The 12,261-nt window shown below is 37.5% G+C and overlaps 1 protein-coding gene across 2 annotated transcripts in view; it reads right to left on the reverse strand.

Moving 5' to 3' along the window:
• Positions 1 to 12,261, reverse strand: part of LOC124545490 (vesicular glutamate transporter 1-like) — a 130,074-nt gene that overhangs the window by 22,956 nt on the left and 94,857 nt on the right. For both annotated transcript variants that reach the window (XM_047124433.1, XM_047124432.1), the window contains exon 8: positions 10,517 to 10,793. In XM_047124433.1, coding sequence (XP_046980389.1) covers positions 10,517 to 10,793 — 277 coding nt within the window. The remainder of the gene's footprint in view (positions 1 to 10,516; positions 10,794 to 12,261) is intronic.

A 12,261-nucleotide genomic window follows, 5' to 3' on the forward strand; every position in this document is an offset into this window, starting at 1 on the left:
GTGGGCAAAAAGAGATGGACCTCATTTCAGAGCATAATTCTAGGAAGTTGTAGCCTTATCATAGTAGCTGATTAATATATTCAAGACCAGGATAAGACTGAATGACAAGTGGTGTACTCTTAAGTTGTTTTTTGGAAGGATCAGTAGTAACAGGATTAGATGTGATGGCTCAAGAAGTCTGTTTTTGAACTAAGCCAGTGGGGTAATTACGTATTTGTGTCCTGCTGCCACTTGGTGAGCAGATTTTTTTTTATCTATCCAATTACGTTATATTCTAAAAAAACTGATGATTTGTGCTGATGTTACAAGATTATTATTATTATTATTATTATTATTATTATTTCCAAACCTGAAATTACCTCCTGAAGTTAGCCAAACAGTTCAAATTAACTCTGTACAATCATATGCATTGCTGTGTAAATGGTTAATTATCTCTGTGACACAATTAAGAAGTATAAAAGCATAGAAAAATTCAAAATGTGGAATCTCACACTTAATAAATAAGGAAATGAAAGTAGAATTTATAGAAACCTACTGTGACAGTTGGAAATTTGTGCCAGACTGGGACCTGAACCTGGATTTCCTGCTTATCACAAGTCACCTTTACCATTAAACTATCTGTTCACACCATCTGAGTATGACTCAAACTTTCACTGTCACTAGTGGGATGTACATCCCCTACGGCAAAGTAAGCCATGGACCTCCACCAACTCCATTTCCTCAGTGGTGTCTTTCCACATATCTCCATGGGAGAACTTGTAGTAGAGTGCATGCCACTTAACTTGGCGGGTAAGGTCCGGATGCGCAGAAGCAAGGATACATCACGTGACGTGCCAACCAATAGCAGTCAGTCAGCCATAGCGCATGGACAAGTTTATTTCATACTGTGCGGAGTGAGTTTATGATTGGTTTTACTCTGTTGTATTCTTTTGAAGGTTATTTTGAGGCAGTCTCATCAATATGAGTGGCAAAAGCATTAAACAAGCAGGCACAAGAATTAGTGTTTTGTGTGTGTCAGTTCTCAACACAGAAATCTAGAAGCAGCATCCACGTCTCTTCACAAGGCACCTCCTGGTGTTGCCAAGTGCCACGAACTTTGTGTATATCAGTTCTTTAGACAGGAGTCAGAAGTGGCATTCACGTCTGTTCACAGAGCATCTCTCGGTGTTGCCGAGTAACAAGAACTAACAGCTGAGACGTGGAATGCTGGAGTAAAGACTGTTCAATGGATCGCGAATGAAGCCAACACATCTGCTGAACAGATCACTTAATTTTAAATCACCTGGTAAAAGCCAAAATCAAACAAAATTCATAAGTGAACTCACGAATGTATTACGTCATAAAATATTTGACATGTATAGTAAAGGCAAATATTCTGTCGCAGATAAACTGTGTACATACATGAAAGAAGCCAACAGTTTCAATGGCAGCAAATCTACCAAGCTCAGAATATTGAGGGAAATGGGATTTAAATACAGGAAAACCAATGACAGAAGAAAACTGCTCTTGGAGAAAAGGGACAGTGTAACAGCAAGAACTGTGTGCTCAAGATTCATGCACAAGATAAAACAAGCTGGAAAGTCACGTATTTCTAGCTGGATGAGATGTATGTGAATCATAACCATTCAAGGTCAATGTACTGGAAGAAAAAATGATGATGTGGGAGGCCTGCATGTTCTTGTGGGTGAAGGGAGACACCCTATTGTGCTTCACACTGGTTCGGCAAACTTAATACAGACTTAATACCAGAAACTATATTAATATTTAAAGCATAGAAGTCAAACCATTCTGATGACTACAACTCTGAAATGACTTATGCTGTCTTCAAGCAGTGGTCTGTACAACAGCTACTTCTGTACCGGCTGGAGAATTCTGTTATTGTCATGGACAATGTAAGTATGCACTCTGTGCACGTAAATAAGGCTTCCACATCAAATACCAGAAAAGATGAAATTATTTCATGGTTGTCATGTAATGCAATTCCCCACACTGTGTCACAAACCAGGGCAGAGTTACTCAAGCTCGTAAATGCATACCACCCTTAAATACCGCACTTACGAGACAGATGAACTTGCAAGACAGCATCATCACTGAGTAATCAGTTTACCAATATCACTGCCATGACAATCCTATTGAGCTGGTATGGTCGCGAGTTAAGGCCCATACTGCAGAAAGAAATAGCATCTTCTGGACAGCTGACATTGAAAGATGCACACATGAAGCAGTGAACAACATAACTATCACTGCATAGACAAACTGCATCAGACATTCAGAAACACTGCAGGAAGATTTTAAAAAGTAAATCGACAGAGTTGGTGATGGAGGCTTTCACCATTAATCTTCACAATTCCGATTCATCTAAATCAGACAGTGAGGGTGAAGATAATGTTTTGGGCTAATTGTGCCAGTAGCACTTACTACCGCATTTAAATATGTTGTACAACTTAAGCCTATATTACATAACGTGAGACTAAGTTTGCTTGGCTGGTAATGGACTGATAAAAGATTTTTTATTCCTTCGCAGTTTCTTTGTGGACTTTGTTTAAAGCTTGCCTTTGGTCTTCCAACAACTCAACAGTTTTGCTGTGAACTCTATTTGAAGTATGACTCCTAGCCATAAAAGCCTGTAAAATTTATTTTGTATTAATGATAGTAAGACTGCTGTCTTCACTTTTGAAACAGTAATTCTTCATTCATTCCACATAATATGTCACTTATGTCAGTAAATAAATACTCTAATATCTTCTTCGAAAATTTGTGTTGGAAAGATTATCAAAATCTGCCCTTGCTTTCCCCAAGATTAGTCCCAACAAACAGTGAATGGAAACTGGTTGTATATTATGTATAGCAATAACTACATGCAATAGAAACGATATAAATAACAATTATAAATTATTTGATACAAGCGAGATGTCTAGAAACAGAAAAAAAATATTTGATACAAGTGAAGTGTCTAGAAATAGAAAATGCAATTGCTTTTTTAATATAAGAATTTTTAATTAATATAAGAATTTTTAATGTATGAAGAACCATTTTCATATTTTCTGAATTATGTTTCTTTCAGATGCCTGCTGAAGAGATCCTGTAGATGTAGATTGCTAAGACATTTTTCTTGAGTCACTTAAAAAATGACAGGCATAAATTTCATATATGCAAATATTTACTCTGCAACTCCAAATAAATAACTGTAACTGCATTTTGCAAACCATCAAAAGGTGAATGTATTCTTCAGATTCAAAAGGGTGATATAAATACTTATAAATGTGCTGCAATTTTTCCTGTTAACTACATGTATTGCAAAAAATTTTATGAGTATTACAAAAATTGTGTGAAGATGGTCAAAAGACACTGCTGGTCCAGGATGTGTCGGTAAAGGTACATTTTTTGCCATTTTTTTCTTCTTTATAAACTTTATTTTGCAACACATCAAAATATGAACATATTTTCAGGGTTCAAACAGGAAACGCAAGTAAATATGCAATGGTTCTTCCCAATTATTCATCACAGTTTTTTCTTGCATTGATTGATGGAAACAACAAACAATGCAAATCTGTCTGTTATTGTGGTCACTGTTCATCCTAATACCATACACTGTTATTTTTCTATATTATACATTTTAAAACAGCCCCATATTTTCAAGGCACACAGTTTGATGATGTGGTGTTCTTCACAAAGGTGTGAACCATTGTGCTTGTCACATTTCTTGTATGCATATGTAGCTTTAATGGTTGGCAGTCAGTAGCCGACTGCCGAATGGAGTGCAGCTAACGCACAGTCTGGCTACATTGCCACAGATGGCTCCCCCAACACAACTAACTGCTGGCTGTGCAAAATCTCCCGCTACCTACCAAGATAAGTGGCATGCACTGCAGTAGTGTTCAGAAATCACAGGAAGAAATATCAGTGATAAAGTTTGGAATTTAATGGTTAAGATGAATGCTCTCAATAAGCATGAAATTTGGGTTTGAGCTCCAGTTTGGCACAAAGTTTCAGTTGCCACTATAGGTTTGTTACAATGCAGATTCAGCTTATCTGAATGACTTGCACTGACATCACTTCATGTCATTGCATCTTCGCTCATTTAATCTCCATTGATACTGTAATTTCATTTCAATGGATTTAATTCACCTCAAAAGAATTAATGATGTCAACCATTACTGACTAATCTCTGTCCTCTCATCCATATGATATAGCTTTTAAACATTGAAGACGCCATGACAGAGAATAGTGGTAAAAATGTGAAAACAGTTCTGCAGGTACTTGATAGACATAGCTAAGATGTGGTCACTGACAAACACAGACACACTCATGCAAACACTTAATATCTAAAGCTCTGTAATAAAATTGCATTTCACCCATTCATCAATAAACTCACTAGCAGATGCAACAAGTGCCATCAAGAAAAAATAAGACTAGCACAAGTATTTTGAGACAGTAACTAAATTTTTAGCTAGTCTAGTATGCTATTAAGGACACAAGAGTTCATGATCAGTTTTAACATGATTAAATAAGTTAACTAAAATGAATTACAGAGGACCACAAATACATTATGAGTTCTACAGTGTGAAACAATAGCATTCTATAACAGCAATACTACAGAAAAGGAGCTTTCAGGTATAAATTTTCCTCAGCACAACTATTGTGTTTTTAATACATGATGATCCACACTAAATCATGTAAAGCACACTAGGATTCATTTGTTTTGATTTCAAACATTTTTTCTTTTTCTTAGGAGTTACTGCTGCGGACTCTGATATATCTAGCACACATCAACAGACTCTATAATATGAGAGCTGTTCAAAAAGTATCTGGTTTTTATTTATACAATCAATCTTTGTTAAGACACAATTATTTGACACTCGTCACTTTAAAAGTAGTCCCCTTCAGCTTCTACACATCCGTCTCAACGTTGTTGCCACTGCCGTTCTGGTGCACAGCTGCTTCGTTGAATTCTGCGTAATGTCTTACCTGTTCTGAAATTTAGACCCTTTCAGAGTATTTTTCAGCTTAGGGAAAAGCCAGAAGTCATTCAATGCTACATCAGGCCAATAGGGAGGTTGACAAACCACTGCTGTGTTGTGTTTGGGCACAAAACTCTGAATTAATTTAGAACAATGAGCGGGTGTATATTATCACAGTGAAGGTATCAACTACTCAGTGCCCACAAGTCAGGCTGTATGCATCTCACTTTCCATGGAGCAATGCAGAACCTCTTGGTGGTACTCCTTATTGACATTAGAATCTTCTGAGACATATTCGTGATGAACCACATCACTACATCATCACTGGAGTAAAAAAGGACAGAGAGCATGACGTTTACATTGCTGTGGACCTGCCTCATGTTTTTGGCCCTCAGGAATGAAGGATGCTTCCATTGCAATGATTGGAATTTTGTTTCTGGACCATACCCATAAACCCAGGCCTCATCACCAGTGAACATTGTGGTACGGAAGTTCACAGTAGCCAATGCATCTTGTGTGATCTCCAAATGAAGCTGCTTCTGCACAGTTGTAAGCAACTTTGGCACAAGCTTCACCAAGATCCTCCTGACAATCAAATGTTCTCTTAAAATGGAATGCTTGGACCCAATATTAATTTTAACCTGTGTGCAAGTCACAGGGGAGGGGGGAAATAGGTATCATGCATGCACACTACATATGCCTACAGACAGAGTGTGTGTGCACCCTGATACAGTTGTTGGTTTCAACAATAAATAGTAAAGTAAGATACTTTTTGTAAAATCCTCATACGAAAAACAATATAAAATGTATTTCAATGAACCATTCTCATTAAGTAGTATAAAAATTTGCTGTTTGAAATACCAGCTGTTCACAAGATTTCTAATTCACAAAGAAAGGATTGGGACTGGCCACAAACAGCCTTTTATGTTATAGGAACTATCTATTCCATTTCATTATTTTGTTATCTATTTCATTATTTTGTTAATATAATAGAAGGAAACATTCCACATGGGAAAAATTATATATAAAAACAAAGATGAGGTGACTTACCGAACGAAAGCGCTGGCAGGTCGATAGACACACAAACAAACACAAACATACACACAAAATTCAAGCTTTCGCAACAAACTGTTGCCTCATCAGGAAAGAGGGAAGGAGAGGGGAAGACGAAAGGAAGTGGGTTTTAAGGGAGAGGGTAAGGAGTCATTCCAATCCCGGGAGCGGAAAGACTTACCTTTGGGGGAAAAAAGGACAGGTATACACTCGCACACACGCACATATCCATCCACACATACAGACACAAGCAGACATATTTTGTTATCTATTTCATTTTATTATCCAGTTAAATAAAAATGCTAACTGATGAATAATTTCAGAGCAAACTGAAGCAATAGCTTTTCATGAAATGGCCCTCCAGTTGTGGTCAATGATCATAAATGCTCGTATGTTATACAAACCAATAGTAACAGTGCACTGCAAAACAATACAATTCATTTTGTGAAGGTATGATATACTAGGTTTACCATAATAGCAGCTGCCAATGACTTCTTTGTGAAATAGTGTACAAACTTATCTGAAATGTAAGCTTTTGAATTTTCCCACCTAATTAGGCTCAATTCTCAGCCATGGCCTACCTCAACAAGACGTACTCTACTGCTTCAATGCACTACATCTTGCAATTTATGGTACACAGCCCACACATTTGAAGAAAAGGAAGGAAGCCAGATTAGAGTTTAATGTCTGGTCAACACCAGGTTCATTAGAGATGGAGCAGAAGCTCAGATTAGGGAAGGATGGAGAAGAAAATCAGCAGTGCCCTTTTTCAAAGGAACCATCCCAGCATTGGAGTGTTTAAGGAAAGATACATCTGACTGTCCGGATGGGGATTCAAACCGTCATCCTCCCAAATGTGTGTCCAGTGTGCTAACCACTGTGCCACCTCGTTTGGTCCCACACTTCCATGCAGTACTGCATTTGCCTTAACGGTGTGTTACAAATTCTTTCAAACATTCTGAGATCATATTGTAAATCTTGACAATACTGAAAAATCCACTGCCCCATTTCTTTAACTACATCAATGGAAATTGGGTTCCTGAAGGTCAAACTATCAATCAACATTACTACCTTGAAGTTCTTGCTCAACTTCATGAGAAAATAAGAAAAAAAGACCTGAATTGTGCAAGAACAAGTCATGGGTTCTGCATCAATAAAACATACAGGCTCGTCCATACTGTCTCTTAACCTTCCGATAGGTGAGTGTATGTGTCAGATGCGCAGTGATAATATTTGTTACCTTTTCTTGGAAAGTGGGAGGGATGGAAATCTCCTCCTTATTCTAGCCTCCTCTTCTGACCCCATCCTACTTCAGTCTTGGCCACTGCCCCCTACTGTAAACAGCAAGCTAGTACCAGATGTTTCATATCTGAGGAATACGCGCGACCCTCAGTGTAAGTTTTGAACTTTTCATTTTCCATTATTTATTGTTGAATGTTTAATGCTTATTAGTAATTTAAAGTAGTGTTAATGGTGAATTTACATGTCTCGAATCGACAATGAAATTAAATTAAATTGTATGTGTCAGATACGCGTGACCTTCAATGCTTGCATCACGTTATTTATTTAGTTTCACTTCATATTTATTTCTTAGGTACTATGAGGGACACAGATGCATAATTTAAACAATCCTTTGGATGCTGAAGTTGTGATAAATGCAATTCTGCGTAATACCAACGATGAGGATGATCAGGGCAACAGGGCAACACTGATGAAGATGAGCACATATCGGAAAGAGATGCAGATTCTGATATGGAACTGAGTGCTCAGTCCAGCCAAAAAGACGACAAAGATGAGAAATTGACATTTCAAGCTTTTTTTTAATAAATAAATAAATAATAATATTTAAAAAAATCGAGGTTTGGTCACGGCAAAAGAGCCAAGGAACAGGCAAAGATGAGGTACACAAAATATTATACTTCATATGGCTGGAGTAATTGAACCTGTGAAAAGCGTGGCTAATATTCTAGATTTATGGAAATGCCTCATCTCTGACACAAAGATTCAACATATTGTAGAAAATACAAACAAATTTATTCTTACAATACAAGATAACTATTCTTCTTCAAGGGACACTCAACAGACAGACACATTGGAAACAGTGCTGCTTTATCTCGCTGGGGTGTACCACACGAACTGTCTGAATCTCGACGACTTATGGTGGATGGATGACTTCCTAACCACCATGACTGAAGTTTTTAACGCAATTTAACGAAGAAAAACTGACCCCCTGACTCCAACGAGAATTATTTTTGAAGAATTCATTGTGAACAGTCAAAAATGCTTTTCACTTGGTGAAAATGACACAGTTGATGAAAAACTCAAGGCTTTTCGAGGTAGATGAGGTTTCATACAATACATGCCAAAAAGGCCAAGCAAATATGGCATAAAAATGTATGCTTTGGTCGACTATCAGCTATATTATACATGTAATACGGATATAAACACTGGAACCCAACGAAAGTGTCCATTTAGCATAAGTAATAAACCATCTGAAATTGTGAAAAGGTTAGCAGCAACCATTTTCTATAGTGGGAGAAATATCACGGCTGACAATTGGTTTACAGATTACAATTTGGTAAAGGAATAGGCACCAAAAAAATTTTCATACATTCACATGTTACATAAAAATAAGCCTCAGATTCCTCCAGAATTCACAGCGACCAGAAAGCGAGAGCCCCACTCAAGTCTGTTTTCCGAAAGAGGCAACACTTGTTTCATATGTGCCAAAAAGTACAAGAATGTTTTGTTGATATCCAGCCTTCACAATGATGGAAAAATTGATGAAGCAACAGGTAATCTCAAGAAACCACAAATTATAACTTTTTACAATCACACAAAAGGAGCTGTTGATACTGTTGAAAAACTCTGTGGGCCTTTCAATGTTGTGAGAAACACAAATCGAAGGCCTCTGGTGGTGTTTTTTTCGATGATAAACGTTGCTGCCATAAATTCATTTACAGTCTGGAAAGGAAACACCAGTAATAATTTCAAGAGAAGAAAATATATCAGATATCTTTCGAACAAACTTGTGCAGGAACATATAAAAAGGAGAAGTACTAAAGTAACTGTAGACCTCCATACAAACGTTTGTGTCGCACACAAAAGCTGAACACCAACAGCAACAAGGAAGAGGAGAAGATCAACCTCAGGAGCCTCTGAAGAAAAGACGTAGGCCACGTTTAGTTAGAAAGAAAACAAGAATCGCCAGTTTCAAATATGAAATATGTGGACAGTTTACTTGTTTACAGCATTCAAGAAATGTTTGCAATGATTATATTTCAGCTTCTAAATAATCACCCGTTTCAAATGTGATTATATATATTTAAAAACAAAGATGATGTGACTTACCATACGAAAGCACTGGCAGGTCGATAGAAACACAAACAGACACATACATACACACAAAATTCAAGCTTTCGCAACAAACTGTTGCCTCATCAGGAAAGAGGGAAGGAGAGGGAAAGACGAAAGGATGTGGGTTTTAAGGGAGAGGGTAAGGAGTCATTCCAATCCCGGGAGCGGAAAGACTCACCTTAGGGGGGAAAAAGGACGGGTATATACTCGCACACACACACACACACACACACACACACACACACACACACACACACACACATATCCATCCACACATATACAGATACAAGCAGACGTCTATCGACCTGCCAGTGCTTTCTTTTTGTAAGTCACATCATCTTTGTTTTTAGATATATACAGACGGTATGTTTTGTTTGCATAATTCAAGAAATGTTTGCGTTGATTGTATTTCAGCTTCTAAATAACTTCAGTATATTGAGAAACCAAAATTTCAGGCATAATCAGGTACAAATTTGACATTCATACAAGGAAAGTAAGTATCAGTACCTAGAGAAACTGCAAGAAGAAAATGTGGGTTTTGAAACATAGCTTTATTTTTAAATAAATTTTTTACCTTGCTTTTGTTTCTATATCTCATGAATAATACCTAATATTACTTTTACAATAAAAATTTAATGTTTAAAAAGACAAAGTTCATTAACAATAAGTGGTACCTGAGAGACACGCACAACCACCCTCGTCCGAATAGAAGGTGCGCCTATCAGAAGGTTAAGAGGTTTCTGGCGAAGTGCAGCATCCCAATGTTAGACGACTCACCTTATTCATCTGACCTAGCACCAGGTGACTTATCTACATTAAAAGTAACTAGATTTCAGTCCACCGAAGCAATGAAAGAAAAAGCAGCACATGTTATCAGGAAGCTCATGGAGGAAGACTTCCAGCACTGTTTCCATCAATGGAACATTCTCATGGAGTGTTGTAGGTGTAGTGGAGAGGGTGGCAATAAGTAAATAGGTATGTTTTTTAATTAAAATGTTGTACAGCAATTGACTTCTTGTTTTATGGCCACACCTCATATACTTTCACCTGTGTCAAATTTCACTATTAATTATGATACACCTTCTATATCCATAGAGCCTATGACCACATGTCTGATGAGTGAAAAAATATGCCTTTCAAATTACCTAAATCCAGCCCAAGCAAATCCTCCAAATCCTACAGCACCAGTGAGGCAGGCAACAACAGTAGCAGGAGTTGTGGCATGTGCAGCAGCCACCAGGAAAAGCGTTTGGCACGAGAACGCACCGCAGTTGAGCAGCTTGCGTACTTGTGTGGTTGTCAGCTGACCACCTGCTCGCAGCCAATCGGCGAGGCAGCCCCCACCTTGCACGACAGTGCCCATGACCAAGTATGGTAGTGATCCCAGGAGACCAGCAGACTGTAGATCAAAACCCAGCTGCTCTACAACAAATTGTTTGCAGAGAAACTCTACAGTGAGCTGACACTAACATGTAAATCTACATGCAAACAGTGAAATGTATCAACTATCACTCAACAGTATAGCTACCAAATAAAAGTACAGGTAATATTAATGAGAAATTTCAATAACTACACCTCCTGCATTTAATACAGCATAGGCTAGTAATTATATTCATTTAATAAATTAAAAATGATCACTTTGACATAAAATAATAAGTTCATTATGTAGGACTTCATTGCAACATTGGATCAACAAGACAAAAATCCTTCATTTTTCACTGCCACCTAATGAACAAAATAACAGCTACAGAATATCAGACTGGCTGTGTGATTGGATTGAAGAGTTTCTATTTAAATTTATCACTCATTAAATGTAATTTTACAGGCCTGTATGTTCCTTTTCGGCTACTTATGAAGTTTTTACAATTACAATTTTTTTATTTTACATTATTTCTTATTACATTATGATTCACGATAAATTCAAGTTATAAGGGAATTTTTCAATAAGCCATTGCTTGACTCTCTTTTTAAAAGCATCCCCTGTCAATATTGGTAACAAGCAATTAAAACTTTGACATACGGGCTTTTCGCTGTTAATCTTCTGTTAACCATATGAAAGTTTGTTGATCTTAGTGTCTTCTTTCACTAACATTACAGTTTATAGTATGCACATGGCTTGAACTCTGAGAATATTGTGTCTAACGAGTACGGGTTTGCAAGAAGTTCCTGGTTTTACTTTTACTATGATCTTCAAGGCTCGCTTCTGCAGTATGAAAATAATTTTCATATTATATCTAAAAAGAAAGATGATGAGACTTACCAAACAAAAGCGCTGGCAGGTCGATAGACACACAAACAAACACAAACATACACACAAAATTCAAGCTTTCGCAACAAACTGTTGCCTCATCAGGAAAGAGGGAAGGAGAGGGGAAGACGAAAGGAAGTGGGTTTTAAGTGAGAGGGTAAGGAGTCATTCCGATCCCAGGAGCGGAAAGACTTACCTTAGGGGGAAAAAAGGACAGGTATACACACACACACACACACACACACACACACACACATCCATCCGCTCCCGGGATTGGAATGACTCCTTACCCTCTCCCTTAAAACCCACATCCTTTCGTCTTTCCCTCTCCTTCCCTCTTTCCTGACGAAGCAAGCGTTGGTTGTGAAAGCTTGAATTTTGTGTGTATGTTTGTGTGTCTATCGACCTGCCAGCGCTTTTGCTGGTAAGTCTCATCATCTTTGTTTTTAGATATATTTTTCCCACGTGGAATGTTTACCTCTATTATATTCATATCATTAATTTTCATATTAGTTTGGCATGTCCCAGTCCACAGCACTATTCCATAAGACAAGAGAGGGTACACTAACATAATATACAGTCCTTAGGGTTTCAGAATTAAGATATGGTGACAATCTTCTTAATACATATAGACCATAAAAA

Source organism: Schistocerca americana, chromosome 8 (genome assembly GCF_021461395.2).
Source record: "Schistocerca americana isolate TAMUIC-IGC-003095 chromosome 8, iqSchAmer2.1, whole genome shotgun sequence".
Lineage (NCBI taxonomy): Eukaryota > Metazoa > Arthropoda > Insecta > Orthoptera > Acrididae > Schistocerca > Schistocerca americana.